This window comes from Mixophyes fleayi, chromosome 1 (genome assembly GCF_038048845.1).
Source record: "Mixophyes fleayi isolate aMixFle1 chromosome 1, aMixFle1.hap1, whole genome shotgun sequence".
Taxonomy (NCBI): Eukaryota; Metazoa; Chordata; class Amphibia; order Anura; family Limnodynastidae; genus Mixophyes; species Mixophyes fleayi.
In genome coordinates, this window is record NC_134402.1 from 217,240,879 (window position 1) to 217,267,550 (window position 26,672).

The window sequence follows — 26,672 nt, forward strand, 5'->3', positions numbered from 1 at the left end:
ACTGTAACATCTCATGAAACTTGACCACAGTCTCTAAAGACTAGATATTCTGTGTATAATTCCGCTACTACTGATTTTAGTGGGAGAAGTTAGAATCCTTACTCTACACATGATAATGTTACACTGTTGTGGGCAGTCATGTTAATATTGATTATTTGTATACCCTGTTCTTAAACCAGTCAGGTGGCTTGTGGGTAAATCTGGCAGGGTCCAGTTTGTAGAATACAGGTATGTAAGCTGCATTCCCCCATAGCCCCCCTTCTTTCTCTCAAACTGGTATCTCTGGTCAGCTGGATGCCCATCTGAACTGAAAAAGCAAGAGGTTGGTTTTGTGAGGTTCCCTTAATCAAGAAATCTGCTCCCCCTTGTAAAGCTAAGAGGGTACCCTTTGTTCTGGTCAAAGGATTTTGCTTCTTTCATACACTGTCCACAGGCACATACTGGGAAGTTCTTCTGTAGCATAATAACTTTCTAAGAAACTGTGCAGTTATATCAGCATATCTTGCATGTAACACCAACATGAGAACAAAACTAGAAGTTTCTATGTACAACAGAGCACATTACTATAATACAGAGTGACAACATAATAACACATTTAGGAACAGCTCCACCTGTAGTCCCCTCCTTTTGTTATGTTGTGTAGGGTACTGGCTTGTGGTGCTCTATGCTGAGATGTCTTAGGAAGTGTTCTCTTTGGTGTCCTGTGATTCCCCACCATTCTCACTACGAAATGCCAATGAATTTCTTGGAAATGACTTTCTAGTCATTGTTACATAATCCTGTAACTTGTCCAGTACTTCATCTTTGCTTTTTATCAGGCAAGTGACTGTGTATCTGCAGTGGTCATCAGTGAAAGTCCTGAAGCTGTGAGATTCTTTGTATTCTTTTTCAGTTCCTTAATGCTGTTTGGGTGTCTGTGTCCTAGTCATTCACGTTAATGCACGTTATCTTGGAATTTGATAGTAAGTTCTTCAGTTCCCATGCTGTCACACACCGCTCTCCGGGAATCTCCACCTGAGCCACTGACTCTAGTTCATTGCGCATGTGCAACGCTCATTGCACAACGGAGGTCCTAGCTAGTAGGAACACCGCTACGCAATGAACGTACGTTCATTGCGTAAACTCTATTTACAGTATTAAGTGATTTCCCCAATAGCGTGGGAAGATGACCTAATACTGTAAATAGACTATGCGCATGAGCAACGTTCATTGCGTAATGGAGCTCTCCTAGCTTGCTAGGAGCTGTTTGAGGAGGCTCCAGTTTTTTTTATTTTCCTTCAATCAAGAACAAAGTTTCGGATCTACAAATATGGGGCCCCCCTGGCCGAAGAAAAGAAGACTACTATCAACAAGGGGCCCCTCCTGGGCGAAGCAAAGAAGAGATTTTTCAAGCCAGGACTTTGGATGGTATAAATACTTTGGGACTGGGGCAAGCATGGACATTTGGATCATCAATTTGTTTTGTGACTTTTTCAAGCCTGGACTTTGGATGGTATAAATACTTTGGGACTGGGGCAAGCCAGACATTTGGAAATACAAATTGTGTTGGGACATTTGTGACAGAAAGAAGACTTCATTGGTGAGTATTAGGGGATTTATTATTTTTAATGAAAATTTATGGTGTAAATGAGGACGCTTCCTATGTTTATTGTGGGTTATTTATTTTTATTAAATGTTAGTGGTTGTAATGAGGGTGTTGTGGTTTTTTAAACATTTTCTTTTGTAGAGCTACAGGTTCCAGCCAGCCATTGATGTCAGGGCATGTTGGCACTTGTGGTTCTCCAAGTGCCAACATGCCCTGGCTGCCGTGGGTATGCTGGTGCTTGTAGTTATACAAGCAGCAGCATGGTCACACTATTTTGGGCAACCTGGCTGGCTGGGACTTGTAGTTCCACAAAACAAAATGGCGTCAGTTTATTTTTTTCACTATTTATCGCCGTTATTACCCTACTACCCACAGCCCAGGGGTAGTAGGAAGAGCCCTAGTGCTATCAGCACTGGGCTGGGTGTCTCTATGGGGGGGGCGCTCGTTTTTTTCGGCGGACCCCACTCCCTAGGGAATCCAGCCCAGGGCTGAACAGTCTAAGGTTGGTTAGTCATTATGGCAGGGGGACCCCTGCTGCGTGTCCCACTGCTATAGTGCCGCCAACCCAGGCTGGTTTGCCTAGTGCTGGTCAAGTGAAAACCGGGGGGACCCCACGCAAAATTTTGCCCCGATTTTCGCGGAACCAGCAGTAGTCAGACAGCACTAGGGTTAAGCAGGAATAGAGGGGGACCCCACGCTTTTTTTTTTTTTAACTTTCTTCTATTCTTTACCATTTTTACACTGCCAGGGCAGTGTAACAGTGATGTGTTTATACAACACGCTGTTAGCAAGCAGCGTGTTGTATCTGGCGTGTTTGAAATCAAACTCTCCTGAGTTTGCTTACCCGCAGCTTCATACATTTGAGACTTGTATAGCTGCAGTGGCAAACAGTCGGGAGTTTGATCTCTGGCGATTTTGCAAATAGCGATTTTGACAGAAGCACAACTCTGGCGATTTTTGCATGAAATCTCAGCTTCATACATCTGCGAGTTTCAACTCTCACGATAAAATCGCTGGATTTGCAAAATCAGACCTTGATACATTTACCCCCTGGTCTGTTTCAGCTTCCTCTCTCCGCTGTGATCAACGCCCGCTATTTACTCTGCATGCACAGCTGACTACTGCTGATCTGTTCCACATCCCTGTGGTAAGCTGTGGCTCATCGTTTGCTGCATACCTGGATACCGCTGATCTTTGATCATCTGTTCCACGCATTTTTGGTAATTGCTGTGATCAACGCCCACTACTTACTCTGCACGCACCGCTGACTACAGCTGATTTGTTCCATATCCCTGTGTTAAGCTGTGGCTCATCGTTTGCAGCCATGTGGTGACAGTTGTGGCTCATTGTCTGCTGTATGCCTCATGCTTCATTGAACACTGCATAGATTTTATACTCCTTAGTGGTATTTGCTCTGATCCACGCTCACTATGTATTCTGCTTGCACCGCTGAACTCTGCTGACTGTTTCTACTCTATAGTATAACAGCTGTGGTCTATTGTCTGCAGGATATTCTGTACTCCATTGAACTTTAGTGGTAATTGCTATGATCATCATCTGCTATTAGAACTGTATCTCTCTGAATGCTGCCTAAACTATTCTCTAATCTGTCTCACTGGGAACTTCTCTGGAGGGACGGGACCTGCAGGGTGGAAGCCGCTGAAGCCCAAATTCCCTTGCAGGAATCCCATGTGAATACCTTACATTCTGTTAGACTCCACGCCTCTAGGGAAGTCTAGCCAATACCAGTTGAGACAGCAGGATCTCACTCATTGTTCGTGTACAAGCCTGACAGTAAGAACCAACACATGACAGATCCTGAAAGAGAACCCTCTGCTAAAGATTTACTCTAACACATGGTTGGTAGATTGGGACGCCAAGATGCCATGCAGATTCAATTGCTCCAGTGCTTCCAGTCAATGGCTACTCGTATGGACAATTTTCAATTTTCTCCATCTTCACCTACTACGGTACAGGTGGCGGTTCATCCAGTTGTCCCAGAGACGTCTTCAAATTCTTCTGCTCTACGCCTGTCAACACCTTCTAAGTTCGATGGTAATCCAAAGTCTTGCAGGGGCTTCCTAAGTCAATGTCTTATTCAATTTGAACTTCTTCCACAGAATTTTCCTTCTTCAAGGTCCAAAGTTGCATATATCATTTCCCTGTTATCTGAGCAGCGTTGGTCTTTAAATGATTGCTCTGTCTTCATTGCTACTTTCCGAAGGATTTTTGATGAACCAGGGTGAGTAATTTCCTCAGCGTCCAGTGTTCTCTGGTTACGCCAGGGATTGCGCTCAGTGGCCCAATATGTAATCGAATTTCGGCCTCTATCGTCCGAATTACAATGGAACAATGAAGCTCTGGTAGCTACCTTCTTGCAATGTCTCTCCGACAAAGTCCTCTCAAAAATTACCAGCAACCTTGGACACCCTAATTTCATTATGTAATAGAGTGGACATTAGATTTAGTGAAAGGTCTTCTGAGAAGGAAAATTCCAGACGTTCATCTTTTCAACTAGCTCCCCGATTTCAACTCCCTGGTTCGTCGGATGAACCCATGCAGTTGGGTCATTCTCATTTAACTCCTGAAGAGAGAGAGAAGAGAATCAAGAATAAACTCTATCTTTATTGCGGGGATGCTGGACATGTTCTTAAACTTTGTTCTAAACGGTCGGGAAACACCATACCTTAGCTAATTCAGCAGAGATCAGGCTAGGGGCATTTCACCACTCTCCGGATTTTTCTTTTGACCAAATTTGTTTGTTTCCTGATAGCTTACACTGGGCCTCTGAGACTGCTTATACTACTGCCTTGTTGGATTCAGGAGCTGCAGGAAATTTTATCTCTCTACATCTTGTCAGGCAGTTGGCCCTTCTTACAGTGCCTCTGGAGAAATCTATCATGATTACTGGTATTGATGGAGCTCGCCTCACCAATGGTCTTATTCAGCATGGCACTAGTCCACTCTGTTTTCATGTAGGAGCAGTCCATCGGGAGAAAATTTATTTTCTTTTTCTTCCTCTTACCACCAGTCCACTTATTTTAGGTCTACCATGGCTTCACCTTCACTCGCCACAGTAGGACTGGCCTTCTTCTCAGATTACAGCTTGGGGTAAAGCCTGCTCAGGTAGATGTGTTACTCAAGTCAAGCCTTTAAGGAGTCTTCTTGCCTCGCCAGACTCTAACACCTCTGTTCTGCCGCCACATTATTCCTCCTTTGCTGATGTTTTTAATAAATCCTATGCTGAACGTTTGCCTCCTCATCGTCCATGGGATTGCCCCATCGATCTAAGTCCAGGTAAAGTGCCACCCAGAGGACGGTTCTATCCTTTATCATTGCCTGAGACTGAGGCTACCACAAATTATATTAAAGTGAATCTACAAAGAGGTTTTATTAGACCTTCCACCTCTCCAGCCGGACCTGGCATCTTCTTTGTAAAGAAAAAAAATGGAACCCTTAGCCCATGCATTGATTATAGAGGCTTGAATACCATCACGTTGAAGAACTGCTACCCCATTCCATTAATCACAGAATTATTTGATTGCATCAAAAGTGCAAAAATTTTTGCTAAACTAGACCTTCGAGGAGCATACAACCTCATTCGATTACGAGCTTTAGATGAATGGAAGACTGCGTTCAACACATGAGATGGCCATTATGAATATCTTATTATGCCCTTTGGCCTGTGCAATGTGCCTGCAGTTTTCCAGAGCTATGTTAATGAAATTTTCCGTGACCTCCTGTATTCTTCTGTGGTAGTGTAGCTTGATGATATACTAATTTTTTTGAAAGATCTCCAGTCTCATCGCCTTCAACTTGCCGAAGTTCTTTCCCAATTATGGAAAAAGAACCTGTATTGTAAATTGGAGAAATGCTCTTTTGAAGCCACTGAGCTGCCCTACCTAGGGTACATTGTGTCTGGTACCGGTCTTCGGATGGATCCTGAAAAAGTTTGGGCTATTTTGGAGTGGCCTCGCCCCAATACACTCAAACTATCCAATGGTTTTTGGGCTTCGCCAATTATTACAGACGTTTCATTTCTGGATATTCCACCATTGTGGCTCCACTAGTGGCTCTCACCAAAAAAGGTGCTGACACCCAACATTGGCTTCCAGAAGCACTTGAGGCATTTTCTTTTCTCAAAGAGACATTTTCTACTGCTCCTGTCTTGAAGCAACCCGACCTTTCCCTCCCATTTTTTTCGAAGTTGATGCATCCATGTTGGGAGTTGGAGCTGTTCTTTCACAAAACTCTATTCAAGGGAAACTCCATCCCTGTGCTTTCTTTTCCCGTAAATTTCTACCAGCAGAAAGGAACTACTCCATAGGCGATAAGGAGTTACTGGCCATTAAATTGGCATTGAGCGAATGGCACTATTTGTTGGAAGGGGCCCGACATATTGTCACAGTATTTACAGCTCACAAAAACTTCCTTTTTCTCCAATCTGCCCAATGCTTAAATCCTCGTCAAGCCCGTTGGTCGCTTTTCTTCTCACGTTTTAACCTACATGTTACGTTTAAACCTGGTCTAAAGAATAAGAAAGCTAACGCATTGTCTCGGGCATTTGACAGTACTGAACCCGAGGACTTTCTGGATCGTCACATTTTGGATCCAAAATGTATCAATCTATCCAAGAATCTTACTCTCCCTCTGGGGAAAACTTTTGTTCCTCCCTATCTACGGAAGAGACTACTGATCTGGTTTCATGCCTCACGCTTTGCTGGAGATCTGGGAGCTCGAAAGACCTTTATTAATTTCTCAACAATACTGGTGGCCCAAATATCAATCTGAAGTTAAGGAATTTGTAGCTACTTGTGCAGTTTGTGCCCTACACAAGTCCTCTTGCCAACCTCCGTTGGGTCTTCTTCAGCCTCTTCCTGTGCCTTCCAAACCATGGACCCGTATTTTGATGGACTTCATCACTGATGTACTAGCAAGAATTATAATACCACCTGGGTTATCGCTGACCGTTTTTCCAAAATGGCACACTTCGTCCCTTTGGTTGGTCTGCCTTCTTCTGCAGTCTTGACCCAACAATTTGTGAAAGAAATCTTTTGCCTTCATGGTTGCCCTTCAGAAATTTTCTCAGATAGAGGGGTCCAATTTGTATCCAAGTTTTGGAGATCTCTGTGTCACCTTCTGGGCATCCGGCTAAAATTTTCCTCTTCATCATCATCACCCTCAGACCAATGGGCAAACGGAGAGAGTTAATCAAGACTTGGAAACATTCCTTAGGATGTTACCATGGGCTGAATTTGTGCACAACAATGCTTTTTCACTGCAGAGGAGTGCAAGTGAGCATGCTGGACATGTTTTGCTATTTCATGTACATTAAACAGCTCAGTAATACACAGGCTATATATTAATGGCAAATAGTGGATTTAATTGCTCTTTCAGTAATGAGTCTGGATGTCATTAACCCTTTGTTACAGAACACAAAAACTATGCCACCATATCCTATAAAGGTAAATGTCTTGAATATTAGAGAACTAAAAGTCACAGCCCAATGGTCTACACACACTTAGTTTATATACCTTACCGAGCAGTTAGTTTTGTATCTATTCACAATGCACTTTAAAGGTTGTCAAAATTTGAATAAAATGGGCAAATTCACCTAAAGGGTATGCATTTGCATTTTTCTGCATGCAGGGATATACTGCTACTTTTGCCTGTAACATGCAAATACTGAGCAGCTCTATTTTAACAAAACTATTTAGAGTTTACCTATGATGTGCCCTCTCCCAATTCTAAATGTGCCTGCACATTTTAAATGTTCCCTTCCTGCAACACAACATGGTTTTGCCAAGGAGCAAAATGGCACCTTCTAGCTGGACTTTGGGGCAGAAACAATTTTCAGCTATGCTTGTAAGAACATCGTGGATGAGCATTTTTACCAATATTACAGTAAAAAGTAATGTGGATTTTCGCTCACACCTCTATGGGGTGCGAGCAAAATCAGCATTACGTCTGTAAAAAAGAGAAAAATCCGTGTGAGTTGTCTCGCGGCATAGGAGGCACCTCGCATAATTGAATCTGCCTCTTACTCTTTTATTTTTTATGATCACCGTTGGCCCTGGGTGATAACACAGAACTTCATCCACCAGTTCTGATTTATGTCAAAACGAGGTTCATTGTCTTTTGTTTTCAATGAAGATTAAGGCCCCTATTTATTAACGGGTGTTTTTGAAGAATTTAGGGCTCCTCCCTGCATTGCCTTTCGCCTGCTGTAGACCGAACAGAATAAACTTTTGTAGGTTTTCTCTTGGCAATGGCTTCTTTAGGCAAAGAATGAGGAACCCTATTTACCAATTTTCCTATTGGGGGCTAATGTTCTCCTAACAGCGACTAATGAATGAAAAAATGCTTTACTTATTTAAATAAAGCATTTTTCATTCTAGAATTTACTTATTTATATTTTATTTTTATTTTTCAAATGTAATTTTTATCTATTTATTTTCACTAGTGGGATTGGAAGCCCAAGTCAGGGCTTCCTGTTCCACTCCACATGTATGAAGTCACGCATGCACTGAGGCTCTGTAGAATGGCTGGTGAAGTCCTCTTACCTCTGCCAACCAGTATTGCCTGGGAGCTGAGTATCACTCACTAAGAAAATGTAACCGGGGCAGCTGCCCCGGTTACATTTTCTTAGTAAATTGTTGCGGTAGGTTTTCTAGAAAATCAACCCTGAAGGTAAATAGGCCCCCAAGTTCTTTCCCTACACAATACAAAGGGAGCTGCTTTACGATGAGTGTCTTACAATTGAGTGTAGCTGATTTTAGCTGGATTGTATAGGAGCAGACCACTACACAGTTAGAAGAATCTAAAAAAGTAGCTGCCGAAATAGGATAACCAGGTCTTCCAATCCTACAAAATAAGTAGTGAAAGAAGGGTATAATATGTTTATCGATGATGGAGAACACCAAACCACCCAAAATTCAGCAGATTGAGAAACTTTGCTCATCTCTAATTAAATCCTCCAAAATATATAAAGAAAAAAAAAACTCAGTTTGCAGCAAAGAGGTAAAAGGTTAAATGCAAGAACAAGCCATGTTTGCATGTATAGGGATTGAAAAATCAAATGTGAAGGTGCAGTGTCTCAATCGCTATAGCATCACTATCAATTAAACGTTTAAGGTAAGTAAAATGATTTTGCATTCTACTTTGAGTGCATTAAAATGCATTAACGTTTTTGTTATCTATTATACTTTACCTCAGCAGATTTCAAGCCGTCAGAAGAGTATTCTAACAGCATCTCCTGCTGTTCACTTTCATTTCTCCACTTGACCAGACAGCAGGGATTCTTTTTTCATTTTTATTTTTAGAGCTAAGGTTTTCTGGTGTGTGATAATTTTGTCAAACACATAATAAAGCTGTTTCATTAAAGCATATGTCATATTTACTAGAAATTTTTTAAATAATGATGTTCAGTGTGGTAGAAGGAAAAGAACTGAGAAGGTACCACTGGAATTGGTTTACTAAAAAATGCATAACTCTCTAGACATAAATAAATCAACATTTTGTATGGACAAAATAATAAAATAAAACATTTTTAGTGTTTGTTCACACTGGAATCTTTTCAACCATCTCTCCTCTGTCCTGTTTTCAGAGGTCAACAAAGAGTAGATGGTTTCTCTCATATGGTCTATATGTATGTAGAGACATTCTGACAATATGGTGTCTACCAACATCCCAGGGCATAAATTTGGGACACAATAACCCATGACATGATCCTCTCAACAAATGCCCTTATTTCATTAGACTCACACTGCAAATATTTAAGCTCTTACACCATTTAGAATAGGGTGACCAGATGTCCCAAGTTTCCAAGGAAAGTTCACATTTTAAATGGTTTGTCCCTAGATGGGACATGTTTCTGGAAACATTACATCATACCTTAAAACTGTCCCAATTTATTCAGGAATGTATGTCCCACTCACTATTGTGAGCAGGTGCTGCAGACACTTACCAATGATGACATGCAAAGTATCTGAACAGGAGAGTATCAGAACGTGGAATGGTGACATACTTCAATGTACAAAGCAGACAACTGTGCATTTACATTTTTGGTGAGTTTAAAATTGACAAAGAGTGTGTCTAGTAATTAGAAAAGATAAGGGATTTATTATGTAGAAGGCTGGGACTTACTAAAGTTTAGCGGTGCTTCTCATGTATGTGTTTATGACTTTCCTTTACATTTCTTTGATCTTTCATTGGCCTTTCAAGATAATGGTTTTTGGGATAAAAGATACTTTTACTCAGTTTTAATACTTTCCAAGGACACTTTGCTGCAGTGTCGTTGGAACCAGACAGGTTATGTGCAATATTGTTTCAGTGGACCTTGGAGAACTACAATCCCCATTATTTGATAGAAGAGTAGTTCGCATATTAAAGACTCCTTTTCTAAATATACTTAAAAAGCTTAGACAGTATGGGGGGTATTCAATTGTTAGCGAGTTTGTAATTTCGAGCACGTTAAGTCTTTTTTTCTTATTTTCGAGCGCGGAAACTTCTCCCGCAATTCAAATCTTTTTTTTTTTTTTACCGAAACGGTCTTATCGCGCTCCAAACATTTGTCAATGTTAAAGTATAGGCTGGATGCAAACCCTCAGCGGAAAAAGCTATTCAATTGTTTTTTAACGCTGTGGGTGAAACAGGCAAATCTGCTGCTTCATCTCGCACCTCCTTGGTCTGCTCAAAGAAAAATATACATTTAACTGAAAACATAGGTGTAAAAGTTCATAAAAATAACCTAAAAACTGAAAAGTACTATTTTTTTTTTAAAAAAAATAAAAGTGTAATAATTAATAATTTTTTGAAAGTTCCCCATTTAAAAAAAACCATTAGTGGTGCATGTATTTAAACTTTATTATTTTTTTTTAAGGTGGGAGGGGGTGGTTGTGCCTGACCTCAGTCAGCTCTCATCAAAATTGTGAAAAGTAGCATGTTATTTATTTATTTTTAAAAACCAAAAGCGTTTGCTCCCCACTCTATTTAGTCTTAACCCTAGTGCTGGCAGGCTATTGCTGTGTGTGTTAAAATATTTGAAAAATTTTGCGTAGGGTTCCCCCTATTTTAATTGAACCAGCACTAGGCAAACCAGCCGGGGTGATAGGCACTATAGCAGGGGGAGGGGGAAACGCAGTTTGGGTCCCATGGCCATAATGACTAAACACCCACAGACTGTTCAGCGCTGGCCTGGATTCCCTAGGGAGTGTGGTCCGCTGAAAAATGTAAGCGGGCCACCCCCTAGGGACACCCAGCCCAGTGCCGATAGCACTAGGGCTCTTCCTACTACCCCTGGGCTGTGGGTAGTAGGGTAATAAATGGGGATTTTGCGTAGAAAAATAATAATTTTGACTTGTGGAACTACATGTCCCAGCCAGCCATGTTGGTCTAAATAGTGTGGGCATGCTGCTACTTGTCTAACTACAAGCACCAGCGTACCCATGGCATGTTTGCACTTGTAGAACCACAAGTGCCAAAATGCTCTTACACCCACAGCTGGCTGTGATCTGTAGTTCCACAAAGCAAAATGTTAAATAAAAGCACAACACCCTCATTCCAACCACAAATCTTTATTAAAAATAATAAAACCCCAAGAAATACAGTAAACACCCTCATGTACACCATAGATTTTTATTAAAAACAAAAAAAATACAAAATACTCACCATGGACGAAATCCTCAGTTTTCTGATGCTTTACCTACACACACTCATTTACGCAAAGTCTCAACAAATATTTGTACCTTCGAAGAAATGTCCGGCTTGCCCACTGTCCCACAAATATTTGTACCTTACAAATGTCCATGATTGGCCAGTGTTCAAGAAATGTTTGTAAATGGCAAAAAATTTACCTGCTTGTAAAATCTTTAAATCTACTGTCCGGGGGGGGGGGGGGGGGGGGGGAGCATTGTTTCTTGCAGTGCTGGGGCCCTTCTTGATTGCAGTGTAGGGGCCCAATCTCCTTTGCAGTGCTGGGGTCCTTCTTGATTGTATTAATTTTCTATTTTATTTTTTTATACTAAAATGACTGCCTTAACCACTCCTCATTTCAAACTCGCTAGGACCAATAATAGAGCACGAGGGGGTGGATGCAATGTTAACAATTGAATTGAGCGATTTTTTTTTTAAAACGAGCGCTCGAACAGGAAAAAACGAGTGCAGGTTTTTGGTTTTTTTTCGAGCGCAGGATTTTCACCCGTCTCGCTAACATTTGAATATGCCTCTAAGAATAGATGGTAAAAATTGTATCTCACGCAGAAAGATACATTTTATTGTACAGTTTGTCAACTGTGAAAAATTTGGATATTTCTAGAGACTAATTGAAATGGGATTGTCTCTGGAAAATAGAGACCATTGGAAACTATACATACCTCTACTAATATCCCTGGGCCTCTGTCAGTTTGGAACCTGTCTCAGTCTGGGTATAAAGGTGGGGACAGACTTGCTCTCCTCCCACTCTCTTCTTGACTCTCTGCAGTCTGGCTTTACCATCTTCACCTCCCCGAAAGTGTCCTCACTAAAATGACCAATGATCTACTTGTAGCTAAGTCAAAGGGTCACCTCTCCATTCTATACTACTTAACCTCTCCATGACACTCTTCACTCCCTTGATCGTTGTGACACTAGCCTTGCTTGGTTCGCCTATTAACCCTCAGGTCATTCCTTTAGTGCCTTTACTTCTCACTCTTGCTTCTCTCCTGATTTCACTCTCCATTGGCATCCCTCAGGGTTCTGTTCTGAGTCCTCTGCTTTTCTCCCTCTATACATCCTCTCTACCCAAAACTCATACATTCCTTTGGCCTCCACTACTAGCTCTTCGCATACAACACTCAAATTTATCTCTCTCCATTTTTCTTTTCTGGCTAAAAAAAATGGAAAATTATGCTCTTGTATTGATTACAAGGGACAAAATAAAATAACCATTTAGAACAAATACCATCATTCATTAATTTCAGCACTCTTTAATCAGATTCAGGAATGTTTTCTAAAATTGAGCTCAAATGAGCCTATAACCTGATTAGGATCAAAAAGGGGGATGAGTGGAAAACTGTATTTAACCCCCATACTGGTCATTATGCATATTCGGTGGTGCCTTTTGGCCTATGTAACGTCCCAGTTGTTTTTGTAAATCAGGTTATTAGGAGAAACCTATAGGAGCAAATTCACAGTGGTATATTTGGATGTCATCCTCCATTGAGGAACATCATGGTCAGGATAAAATGGTACTGTAGCATCATTTTACTTTGGTTTGGTTTGTTTTGGTTTGGTTGTAAAGCAATGAAATGGCCAAATCCCCTTCCCTTAAGTTTGTTGCGATTGGTTCATTTTTAACAATCCATCTACCCAAGGTAGAAGGTCCTTCTCAGGGCTTTTCAGAATTCCTTCTGAAGGTTATCTAAATGTTAGTATTTGCTGTTAACCAAATACCTATGCTAGTTTAATTTAGCCTTTTGTTACATACAAAGGCTTCTATTCCCCCATAGTAGACCTGGGGGTTCCAGGCTTCTGACTTTGGCATCAATTACCCTTTCTCCTAATTTCCACCTTTCCCCATCCAATCCCCTGCCCACAACACAATGTATACATTTTACTATATTTGTTTTTTCTTACCATTGCCAGATATCAACAAGTACTTGATGTTTTCTCTTTTGTACTAGTTCAGATAGCTGTGTCCAACTAGAAACTTGTTTATCACTTAGCTTAACTATTTTGTACAGCTACTACTATTCTGGCCTCTGGTTAGTGTTATTGCTTTTTGCATTGTATTTGAAACATAAATTAAATAATTCAAAACCAAAAAAAAGAAATGGTAGTAGAGAAATTAAGGTAAAATTAGTTAAACATGTGAATTTGAATAGGGTAAAGTAGCATTTCTGGGTTATGTTATTTCTTCCCAGGATCTTGTAAGGTTCCAGTTAAAGTAAAGGCCATTGCTGATTAAACATTATTTTGTAATCTCAAAGCCATACACAGATTCTGTGTTTTTCCAATTATTGCAAACGATCAATTATATAATTTTTCACCACTGTGTTGCCTACCACAGCCATGGCCAAAAAGAGAATTGAACTATAGGTATGGTAACTTGAGGCTCTAGCAGCTTTTAAATTATTAAAGGACAGTTTTATCTCAGTATCCATCCTGCAACATCCTGATACCAATCATCCATTTGTAGTTGAAGTAGATGCCTTGGAGGTAGGGAGAAGAACTGTATTGTCATAGAACAGTAGTGTGGATGGCAAATTGCACCCTTATGCATACTTTTCTAGAAAATGTAATTATGCATAGATTAATAATGATGTAGGTAACAGGGAATTATTGACCATTAAATGAACTCCATCCTATCACCGTATATTGAGTCAGCTAAAAAAGTGAATCCCAGACAGGCTTAATTTTTTCTCACTTTGATTTTTACCATTTCCTTTAGACGTGAGTCAAAAAATATCAAGACTGACACTCTTTCTCTGAATTTTTTACAAGACTATGCTGATTTTTTGGAAAGTGTATGTATCATTCCATGATCTTATGTGGTGACCATCCATTAAAAAAAAACACACAGAAATATGTAGCTGCATGTGATATCAGTGCCAGAAACAAAGTTCCATCAGAACAGTTGATGCCTTTATCTGTGCCAAAAAGACCTTAGCCGCATCTGTCTATAGATTTAATCATAGAACTACCACCCTCTAAGGGATATAATACCATGTGGGTCATTTTGGAGCATTTTAACAAGATAAGTCTTTTGTGTCTCTGAGGGGTTTGCCATCAGTTGAAGCATTGGCAACAATATTTGCATAGAACACAGTAAGATGGGATTTCTGTAAATATAGGGCCGTAAGGCAAAAAAAGGAGCAAGTTTTCTCCTGGGCAAAACCATGTCAAGGGGTGAAAATTAGTTTATTATTTTGCACATAAAATAAATACTGGTTGCTTTTTCATATAGAACACAAATAATTGATAGACTTATTTGTGCACTGAAATTTAAAGTTGATCTAGAACATGCCTTACCTTAACTATAAATCTGACAGAACATTTTAAATTTACCTCCTCCTCCACTGCAAAATGGTTTTGCCAAGGTGTACAGTTACTCATTTTTCTTGCTTTACTTAATGAATCAGGCCCATAGTGCTCTAAGCTTGTCTCTAAATTTTGTATGGTGCTTTGTATTAAATTAGGTATTGATCTGTCATTTTTGTCAGCCTATGACCCTCAAATCAAAGGACATGATTGGGCTGAGTTTCTACAATGGGCTGGGTTTTCTTGTAAATATATGGCATACTCCTCCTCCAAGGTCTCCCCATTTTTCTGCAAGTATGGATATCACCCAAAGCCTTGTTCATTTGCACTGGTATGACCTTTAGGTTTTCCATAGGTGGGTTCTCTCTCCCAACGACTGAAAAGGAAGGTGCAAGCTTTGTTGAATCAATCTGTCTCCCAGGGTAAAAAAAAACTTTGGAGTAGGGGTCCAGCTTTTAAGTTCAAGGTAGGAGATAGAATGAAATTATCTACCAGAAACATTAGGCTGAGTCAACCTCTGCTAAACTGAGACCTAGATATATTGGCCCATTTAAGATCTCTTGAATTAGCAACCCTGTGGTTGTATAGTTGCAATGACCCCCAATGAGGATATCCAGAACATTCAAGATTTTCTTGCTTAAACCAGTTATTAGATCCCGCAATACCTTCTCATATCATCATTGATGAAGAAAAAGATCATGACTTTTAGAGTATATTGAATTTTAGGTTGTCTAGCAGGTAGCTACAGTTACTTATACACTGGAGGGGGTATAGTCCGGAGCAAAGATCATCGGTATGATAGACGCAGACAGACTTAAAAGAGTCTTTGATAGACAATTCCTGGAAAAAAACCTCATTATAGGGAGGGAGTACTCTCAATATTGATGACAGTGACTGGGATTCAGGTGTTCCACTACGTCTAAGCCTGTATAAACTGCGTATATGGTTAAATTGGTATTTTCTGTCTGATTTGTTAGACTTTGCTTGTTAGCGCTGTGATGGTTGCATTGACCAACTGTTGGGATTGCTCAATGCACTACCTTGCACTGGCGTTCATGTCTGTATTATCTGAAGTCTGCTTGTGTTTGATCCGGCTCATTATTGACTATTCTGTTCCCCATATTGACCTCTGCTTTTTACCGTTCATCCTAGTCTGTTAACCATATTAACTTCTACTTTTTCCATTACTTCTTGACCTGACCTCTGTTTGTATACACATTAGTTTTCTAGCTGCCTGTCCTAATATTGGGTTGTATTTGACTACTCCTCCTGCATATATTTGTCTCAAACCAACCCCAGGCTGTTCAGCACAGGAATACCCAGCCCGGCTCATCCTACACCCCTGGGGCAATATTAAAGTGTGTGTAATATAAGAATAAGTGAAGAACACTATTTTACTTTGTTGAACTACAGGTCCTAGCAGCCGGGGCTGCCATTAACAGTCTGGGCATACTGGTGCTTGTAGCAATTTTTTGTGAACCCCACTCCCTAGGGAATCCAGCCCTGTGTAAGACAGCCTGGGGTTGATTTGTCATTAAGGCAGGGGGACCCCTGTTGCGTGTCCCCAGCTACAGTGCCAGCTCCCCCGGTTGGTTAGCCTAGTGCTGGCTTTCATGAAATCGGGCTAATCCCACGCTTTTCTACCAGCTGATTTCACAGGAACCAAGAGTAGGCTGGCAGCACTAGGGGTAATAGTGTTTATAGGGGGGACACAACACATTTTTTTTTAATTGTTAACAATATACAGCCAGTGAGTCGGACCAGCAAGCACTGCTGTCTTAATGGCGGCAGTGTGACTGTCGACATTTTCATTGACGGTAATCACACTGTTGGTATTTTATATGTGTCGGGATTTATTACATGTTGGTATTTAAACTGTAGGGATTTCTTGCCTGTCGGTGTTTACAACAGTAGGTATTTCCTACTTGTCATCATTTTCAGCTGTCAGTATTTTCAGCTGTCCCGTTTGATTCCACCCCTAGCTTTATGGTGTGAATGTGTGTGGTTTTTTTCAGGGAGGGATTTTACCAAGGGCTTTCGTGCAATTACAATCACAGTCTTGTCTTTGTTTCACAAACATATTTTCATACCTTACCTCCATTTACACAGAAATGTGGTTTAACAGCTTTACCACTGATAGACCACAATATTACTAAACTAGCTATAACTAGCTATGCGTTATGTCAAATCCCCTGTTTACTGCCCTAGTAGCCAATTAATACCACCCATACTAACTCATTTTAGACTAGTTTCAGAACTAGACTCATTTTAAGGACTTTGTTCCTAAGCACAGAGTTCCAGAGGCACTTCCTCCTTAAATCTAGTGTCCACTGACAACAAATTGGATGTATGAACTTTATATAGAAGTAAAATTGACATGACAATCTTTACCAATCAGTTTGATAATATCCTCAAGTCACCCCTCCAGGAGATCTCCAAAGCTGTGTCTTGGGGGCTTGGCCATGCTGATCACGTCATTAGGCCCCACCGCCTGTTATACAATACAATTTTCAGCCTATTGTAGCAGGGGGCAGGGCCAGGATGACACAACTAGCCCCACCCCCACAACACTTCACCAATGAAGCGGGCAGGATTCGGGAGGTTGCCCTGGTCTCCCGCACAGTCTGTAAAATCATTACAGAAATCGCATCTGCAGTAATTTTCTGTAGTGTGTACCCAGCTTAAGGGTTCTATTTATTAAAACTATCAATACGCACTGCTGCAAATTGCAGTGATACATAAAGAAATACTGTTGCAATTTACCAAGGGGAAGACCCTCCTCCTCCACAAAGCCTGTTTCCTCTTAATCGTTAGCCGAATAATTCTGCCGGCAACTGGAGGAAGTGCTATGAACCAAGGGCCTGATTCATTAAAGATCTTAACTTAAGAAACTTCTTATTTCAGTCTCCTGGACAAAACCATGTTACAATGCAAGAGGTGCAAATTAGTTTTCTGTTTTGCACATAAGTTAAATACTGACTGTTTTTTCATGTAGCACACAAATATCAACTTTAAATTTCAGTGTCCAAATAAGCTATCAAGTATTTGTGTGCTACATGAAAAAACAGCCAGTATTAAACTTATGTGCAAAACAGAATACTAGTTTGCACCCCTTGCATTGTAACATGGTTTTGTCCAGGAGACTGAAATAAGATATTTCTTCATTTAAGATCCTTAATGAATCAGGCTCCTAGTGCTTTCACAGGTGAGGGATCAAGAGAAGCCAGAGAGGATTTAGCTGAATCCCATTGTAAAAGACAAGTAATGCCATGCTGAGATGGCACTACTTTGCTTTTCCTTTTCGCAGCTTAATAAATTGACTAGTGCTGCTGTCTCCATAGAGATATATAAGGACAACTATAAGCCCTGGTAATTAGATTAAGGCCGGAGAAATCTCTGCTTTCTTTGGTGTTAAACTTTTGTTAAATATCATAAAGTGGTGAAAGCCTTTTCACTGGCATGTCTCTTCACCGCTTGTTAATAGACCCCTATGTGTTTTTCTCTGCAGCAATTACAGATTTCTACTTGTTACATTTCTTCAGTTATAAATGTCTCTTTACTTTGTTCTTTTATTATAATTGTATTAATTATTACATTTTACATGACATTTAGTTTACAACATTGAGTAGAGAGTGTTATATGCATAACTACTTTCAGTTTGACAAATATTTCCCATGTTGAGAGCTACTGAATGCAAAGCACACATAACTGTTTACACTTTTCCCAGTTTGCATACGTTTTTGAAGTCTGCCTAGCTTCCAATTTTGTAAGAGAGTTTAATTCCTATATCAGCAAAACATCAGCCTCGGTAACGACATTGTTCAGAAATTAGTTGTAAATTTTGTAAAATTTTACTGATGTACTCTGCATCGGGCAAGCCCAACCCTAAAGGAGCAAAGACAGCTCTATAAAGTGTATTGCGCATTTGTATGTCCATATTGCTATGAAGCTCCACAAGGTTGTAAGATGAGAGTGAATATGTTTGCAAATAGAAAAAAATATGCACCCTATACCCTCACCCTCATCATGCTGAGCTTCAGTGAGAAAGTTATCTCAAATCAAATGGGCCACACCCTTGGGTAGACAGACAAGAGTGCAAGTACACAGTGGCTTAGTGGTTAGCACTGGGGTCATGAGTTCAATTCTCAACCATGGCCTTATCTGTGTGGAGTTTGTATGTTTTCCCCGTGTCTGCGTGGGTTTCCTCCGGGTGCTCCGGTTTCCTCCCACACTCCAAAAACATACTAGTAGGTTAATTAGCTGCTATCAAAATTGACCCTAGTCTCTCTCTTTGTCTGTCTGTGTGTGTGTGTATATATGTTAGGGAATTTAGGCTGTAAGCTCCAATGGGGCAGAGACTGATGTGAGTGAGTTCTCTGTACAGCGCTGCGGAATAAGTGGCGCTATATAAATAAATGGTGATATTGATGATGAAGTACACGCAAGACTAGCCAGGTTGGAAAGTCAGCCTCTCCTCTATTTTTCAGATCAGAAGGGGACATCAGGAATTGCAATCACTGTATACCAGGACTTCTGCAAAAAGGTTCTGAAGTGTTTAAGCACAATTCCTAAACTCAGTTTTCAGCATGCAGCAGCCATTATACACTGGAGGGGTCCACCATAGGAGTCCTGCAATGTAGTGGTCCTGATCTCCTTCTAGTCTAAAAGCCAGAAGAGGGACACCCTGTTGTTCAATGAAAAATGGTGTTCTCTACATTGTAACAGGGTGCAGGAGCATATTTATTGGGGGGAGGGATATAAACAGAGTCTTGAAAGCTTGCAATGATTTCCAATACAGTTAGTAAAGGGTACTCCACTCTCTTATCTATTCTATGGCAAGCACTGCCACTCTCTATTCAAGAGTGTAAGGAATAAGCTTACCTTTACTGTATATAGGTAATGAGGTAACTAAGCTTGTTTGTAAGGTAAATAAATATTTTCTTACACAATATTGTATTTTTATTTTTTTCAGGTGAAATGTAATGGAACAAAATGGTCACTGGAGACCACAGTCATGGACAAATAATGCTAGTGCTGTTGGTGTTTTTGTACTCAGCAGCTGGGAAGAAGTCTATGTGTAAAAACAGTCCTCTACTATTCTACTTCCATATCCTGTAATTAGACATAGAGTACACCTATGTTACTGTCTGACATTCTAGCCGGTGGGATGCCCTTCCCTTGAAATGGTTTAGGAGACAGGTCATTGGTATTGCTACTGTTCTGACCAGGCAATTCCTGCTTAACAGCTTCTTGCTCCATCTCACACATAGTGCCATCAGTTTTAATTTCCAGACTCTCAGCCATTAGCTCCGGTCTGGATGTCCCACCAAAATACTCCCTCACTTGGGGGGGAAGATTTTCCCTCAGTTCCTCCTCACGTCTCCACTGTCCCCACAAGGCTTTTGGCCTCTTGTAATTTGAGAACACAAAAAATTCCAGCAAGTTGAATTGCGACCGTCTTGCTCGCCCCATTGCATACTCTAGTTCACCACATACTGTATACCAGCTGCTCTGTATCTAATAGCTACAACACAATAAATGGTTGAGTCTTTGCCAGCGACCTAACTTGATTTTTGAGGCTTGTCACAAAGACTCTATTACCCTCCCTATTGAAGGTTACTTCTGAAGCATTTACTGAAATACCCATTTGGGACAACTTCATCTCAGCTGATGCCAACCAGCACACAACATCCAGCCTCTTATGTTCCTGAAGTGAGGTGAAGGGGGTCCAGATGCACAGAATTGTTGCAGACAAACATCAAACTTGGATCCTAAGGATCCTTGATCAGATGGTATCCATCGAGGACAATCAAAGTGGCAGTTGCAGTGTTCCCAGTTTACATGCACAGTTGTCTTCTCCTTTCAACCTTTGGTAGGCACCACGACCAACCACTTGTTGGTGATCAGCTAGCAACAGAAAGTCCATTCACAACACCGCCAGAGCCTACAGAAACCTCTTGGTAGGCAGAGTGTCTGTCCATCCTCCCTGATCCATAATAAGTGATGAAATCTCCATGCTTTCTGCTCATCTTTACTATTATCTGTCATCACACAAGCTTGTAAAGACAGAGAGCCTGAATCATCAAGGCACATGTCTGCCGATTTTGAGTGTATCGTACGCAAAATTATTCTGCGCATACCCAGAACAGGTAGGTACGTCTGTGAACGCAGCCCTGTCCACTCCGCCTTCGAATGCAAAGGACACTTATTACAGCCTACGATTTTGGAGAGTGAATGGGGAGGAGAAGGGGCATTTTGCCATACATTCTGTACAGTAAGGACATGCCAAACTGAAGTACATGCAGCCATGGCTATCTCAAAATTATTATTTTTTCTACCGTATCTCTTGCTCCAGCTACAGGGCTAGTCTAAGTCCTGATCTATAATGATGACAGTCTTGTATGCATGCTATTGCACGTTTGCAATCACAAGCAACTGTAAATATGTAATTTATGCTCAGAAGACATTGAGAACATCCTAATAAATGTATTTCATGGAAAAAAAACCAATTAAAAAAAAACACTTTTTTTAAAAACTGTTTTATCATTAATGCCTATATAATTAGCAAGTGACATTAATTCAATCTTTTTTTTTTTTGTGCCCCCTTTTGCTAATTTATATTCCACATAGGAATTGGATGTATCCTGCATTGTCTTGTGTAGTAGAGCAGAGCAGACTTTACCCAATTTCAACAGCACACCTCAAACTATATTAACTTGTGAGGAAGTTGGAGAAGTTTTCTTTAGCAACACAAACTAAGGTCAGTAGCTCCAGCTTGTAGGAACTGTAATTCTCTGGATTCCTCTCGCTCTGATGGAGACTTTGACTACTATAGGCCTCCATATGCTCCTACTTTTCTTGCACCTGGGATAATACAGCACCCAGACTTTGAAGACTCACACCGATGTATCGTCAGAATTGAAGCTGGAAATTAGCTGCTCAAATTTGCAAGGTCCTTGCAGGTGTCTCTCATGTTTACTATCTTGGCTTTTACCAGTCATCCACAAAGGAGCTGCTGCACTGGAGAGGCTATTTGGGCAGAGTTCTTGAAGAAGCAAAGGTAATAAAGGAAAGAAGTGAACAGAAACAGTGAGAATAAGCGTACAGTGAAAGGAGCTAATACAGAAAAAAGTTGAGAAGGACTGTGCAGCACGACAAATAGCCTGGAGAGTGAAAGAGAACGTGTAAAGAGAAACAGAAGGAAAGTAAGCTAGCAGCTGAGGATTCTGCACAACAGGGGTGTAACTTCTAAGTTAGTATTTGTGAGAAGAATTTGCTACTAGCTGTAGCATTGCTGTTCCTAAATTTGAGAACATTTTAATATTAAATTGTTCAGTAACCTATTTCAAGTTTGCCAAGCATTAAATTAATTACTACTTTTATTCTTTGGGATGGACTAATTTACGAACAGTTTGCACAGAATATTGTGTGGCAAGGATTTAAAAGATCTGCAAGATAGGTTGTGCAAGGACTGTTGTGGTGCGCACCTGGGGAATCAACTCTCTAGAGATTGTTATTTCTGCCCTTCTTGGCAGTGATTACATGCTGTTATATTTAATCTGCAGCTTTTTCTGTAGTAAGGATACTCAAAGCTAACATCTCTCTGGTTCCTGTTCGCTATTACAAGTTTGTCCTTCTTACAAGTATGCTTCTACATTACACAAATTAGTAGCCTATAATTCAAGACAGTTTTGCTGCTACATTTTGTATGTTGTTTATGAAATAGAGCAGTGATCCACACACAATACAAAATAAAATGTAAGGGGTAAATTTATCAAGCTTCGAGTTTTCAGCGGGTTTGAAAAGTGGAGATATTGCTTATGGCAACCAATCACATTCTACCTATCATTTATCTACTACATTCTATAAAATGATAGCTAGAATCTGATTGGTTGCCATAAGCAACATCTCCACTTTTCAAACCCACTGGAAACTCGCAGCTTGATACATTTACCCTTAAAGCTGGCTGGAGGGGAGGAGGATCAGACTAGTTTTGGATTTGAAGGCCAGTAGGGGACACAGAGGGGTATATATTTAAACTTAAAATGTATACATACACTAACAATTTTTTACATACATAAAAAGTAATTATACACCTACAATGAACATCAAATAGGTAATAAAAATATACAACAAGGAAGTATGGCATTTTTCAAGTCAGTGTATAATGATTAAAACCACTGTGACTAATTAGTTTCATGTACAATGATAACACATAAATCAGAATAACCTAGGTTTATCCCATTTTCTGCTTGTAACAAACACGGGAGATGGGAAAGAATGAACACACTATAAGAAAATCTGGCACATCCTTGACCTACGTACATATAAATGAATATAATCCAGCAAGACAAGCAATAAATCTGAGCGTTCACATACTAGAATAGGTGCATAAGCAAATTATGTTATCATGGCCCGAACCAATCTCTGTCACTGTATGCATGTATGATCTTTGCTGAATTCACAATCCCTTCAAATGGTGCAGCTACATAAATATATTAATACCAAAGCCTGCATATGTTTTTTGTGTACAAAGCAAAATGATAAATCGTAGGACGTTTGTTCTAACACCTACTGTTTTAATTACTATGGATTGTATCTATAGATCATACAAAATTATAAACGATTACATTATCTTCTATGTATATACACAATCCAAGCAATCTACAGAACAATATTTAGTTTTTACAGCATATAATATCAAACACACAGTCTATATAAGTAATAAAGACTAACCACAGGGGTATTTTTTTTATACCAACAGCATTTCTCAAGTGAGAAATCGCTGTGACATTCAACCTAGGGATGTGCAATTAAACACCCACTGAGAATATGGGGACATGAAACAAGCAGGAAATAACACAAAAATAAGGGAAAGCATTGTGTTTATTTAGGTGCTCTAACAGCAATACTAGTATATCCAATAAAGCAATTGACATTATTGTAAACTGACGTTATTATTAATTACCCATCTGCTAATTACAAAGAGAATATATCAATGACCACCATTTTCATCACAGCCTTAAAATGACAAGTATAATTTAATTTTTACATCTGATTGCAGCCGTTTGGAGCACGGAAAGATACATCAGGTAAGCCAGCATAATAAATTAAATCGAGCACGCGGACTTCATTGAACCAGGTATAACATGGATGCCTGAGCGGTGATATTAACAGCGGTAACTGTACAATATCACAACGTTAATTAATGATAATGATTATATGTAGCGGGATCTCACAAAGACACCTACCAATCAAGAGTACTTACTTCAGCCGAGCTCTTGAGCTTGAAGGTGAGCTGACACTGCTGGCTGCAGGAGGTGATGTCTCCTAACTGGGCGTCAAATGGATCACCGGCACTGACTGCAGATACAATCACTATTAGCGATAGGAGAAGGCTGAGGTCGCAGGTCCAATATTCCGGGGCTCCCATCCTGCAGTACTGTAAGGACTCAGGGGCAAACGCACAGCCGGAGATACAGAGAGCAACACTGCTGTGTAATGTCAGAGCTACTCTAACGTCATCTGTTTAGTGAAAGGGACTATGGGAGAGAGGAGGAGGGCTGTACAGTGTACAAATGGGAGATGGAATAAATCTCAGAGAGCGGGTGCTGCATATGTTTGTAACTGATGCAGTCTGCAATTTCACCGTTAAACCCATTATTCACAACAGAGCAGCAGTATTCACTTCCTATGTTATTATAATTATGCAAGTCATTAAGGAACGCGACCGTTTTGGCCTGCCAGGTTCTAGTTAATATTTAACTTAATAAATATGTACAAAAATGTATCTGTGCGGATTTTCAGTCTCATTCGGTTGTTATTACAAGATTAGCAATGTGCTTTGTTATTATAAAGAAGCCTCGTGTCGCAAACTTCATTGTCCTATGATAGGAAAAACTAAGTTTTAAAAGTTGGTTTTCAAAAAAATACAAACAGAGCACACAGCCACTTTTCCAACGTATGAACTTACTATAACTATTTATTTTGGACATTTTACCTAGTTCAAGATAATGCTCAACGTTTACAGTTTATCACGTGCAGCACCTTGGCAGCATCTTGTTTACAGCTCCAATCCTCTGTCCATGGTCCTGATAGAAAACTTCATACATGCCAAAATGGGGTCAAGAAAAATACATGAGCCACCAACACAACAGACTCCAAAGTTCATGTCTGCTTTGCCCACTAACTCCAGATAAAATCATTTTTTCTTATGTATTCAAGTGTAGGACTTTTACAGGGACATTCCATTTACTGTTGTATGGCAGTTCTACAACCCTCATTAGCATTAGAAGCATTTTATTCTGGTATAGGAGGGGCCTTTGGCCACTTGTGGGGATTTCTGGAGACTTGGAAATAGATGATGGTAATGTTTTTGACCTCATATGAGCAAAGGGGTAAGAAGCTGCTGTTGCACTTTAGGTCAGAGGAGGAATAAAGCCAATGTTATAGCTGATATCTAAATCAGCACAATCTTTCATAAGGGTCTCCTGGCTCATTTGGATCTTACATTATGGGGCATATTCAATTATTAGCCTTACTGGCAAAAGTAACGCGACTTGCGCACTATTACCGCCATGACGGTTATAGTACGCGTAAATACCGTTATTACGGTACCTTTCATGCTGGATTTCAGCTCGCAGCTCAGGGAGCTGCAAGCTGAAATCCGGCTTAGTATTACCGTAATAACGGTAATATTTTTAACGCTGCGGGAAATTCAAACAATTGAATATGCCCCTATGTTAGGCAAAACAAGAGACTTTCATGCACTATTACATTTGTTTCAGTCCAGGAACTTTATTGGGTCAAGCAATTGTTGTAAAAATTTGATAACAGGAAAGTGTCCTGCCTATGGAAGACAACCTCTCATCTACATCTTCAGTTGGCATCTAATGCTACTCTATTGTGGATCTGCTTCTCCTTTGAAGACTTGACCAAAGCAATTCATTTTTATGCCAAAATTGAGACGTGCAAAGAAGAACACAAGGGCAGAAGGATAGTTCGAGAAATATATTTTAATATTTGAGAGTCTGCTCTGAGCTGTATTTATAGTCATTTAGTTCATTTACTCAATGCTGCTGACTCATCACAGAAGAGGGCCAGAAAAGACTCCAGCAAACAACTTAGATAAAATAAAACCTGTCAGAAGACGCCAACATAAAATGGGGCGGAGGGCAAGTGGGTATTTTCCTTGAGGAAGATGAGCGCATGATTTTACAATGTTGAAGTCTCTATGATTGATTATTTTGCATCTGGTAATACAATCTTCAAATAGGGTGCCAAAAATGTTTCTGAAATAGATTTCTAATATAAGATTACCAAATATCCCTGTTTCCTTATGACAGTACATGTATCGGTCTGGAGTCTGTCCATGGGAAACATTTGTCCCTGACGGGTCCATGGAAGTTGCTGTGTGCAAACCAAAGATTAACCTTTGATTGACTATGCAGATCTGCTGTGCAACATGCGAAAAGAAGATAAAATTGGTAGTATCTTGACACTGCTGCAGCTGATATTTAATTAACTAGATAGAAATTATATTGAATAATATGTAGAATATTGCCAGCTAGCAACTTTACTGTCCCCACCACAAAGGACTGTGCTTCAAAAGGCTCATGCGGCCAGAGTGTCTCCAGACTTTAATTACTTTTTTTTGAGAATCTGAATATTAAGTATGAACATCAGAGGTGCACAATGGTGAGATATACAAAACCAGAATAATGCTTCATAGAGCCAATGTATGTACCAGGCATTGCACTTGATGATGACCTGTCAAAATGTAAGATATCAAAGGCCCTATCCAGTGCTATGTGTGCTACATGTTAGCAATGTTTCACAGTCTAAAATATGGGATGATCTAACATGGAAGCTTAGTTGCAATTTACCTTTACAATTCAGCCTTAGTTTTACTTTCAGTTCAGTGCCACATTGCATAATCATTGTTTAGCCCTTCATATTCAGCTTCAAATTTTTATCTCAATGTTACAATGCCACAGTGTTTTGAATATTTACTTATGCCCAAGGAAGCGTAGGGTTGTATTTTGACAGTGTCCTCAATAAATGTGAAAGT

At 40.1% G+C, this 26,672-nt stretch overlaps 1 protein-coding gene across 1 annotated transcript in view; it reads right to left on the minus strand.

Annotated features, from left to right (window-relative positions):
* The window catches only part of TMEM59L (transmembrane protein 59 like), a 115,994-nt gene extending 91,867 nt beyond the window's left edge, over positions 1–24,127 (minus strand). The window contains exon 1 of the mRNA XM_075205212.1: positions 23,871–24,127. Coding sequence (XP_075061313.1) covers positions 23,871–24,035 — 165 coding nt within the window. The 5' untranslated portion in view covers positions 24,036–24,127. The remainder of the gene's footprint in view (positions 1–23,870) is intronic.
* Positions 24,128–26,672: the final 2,545 nt, after the last annotated feature.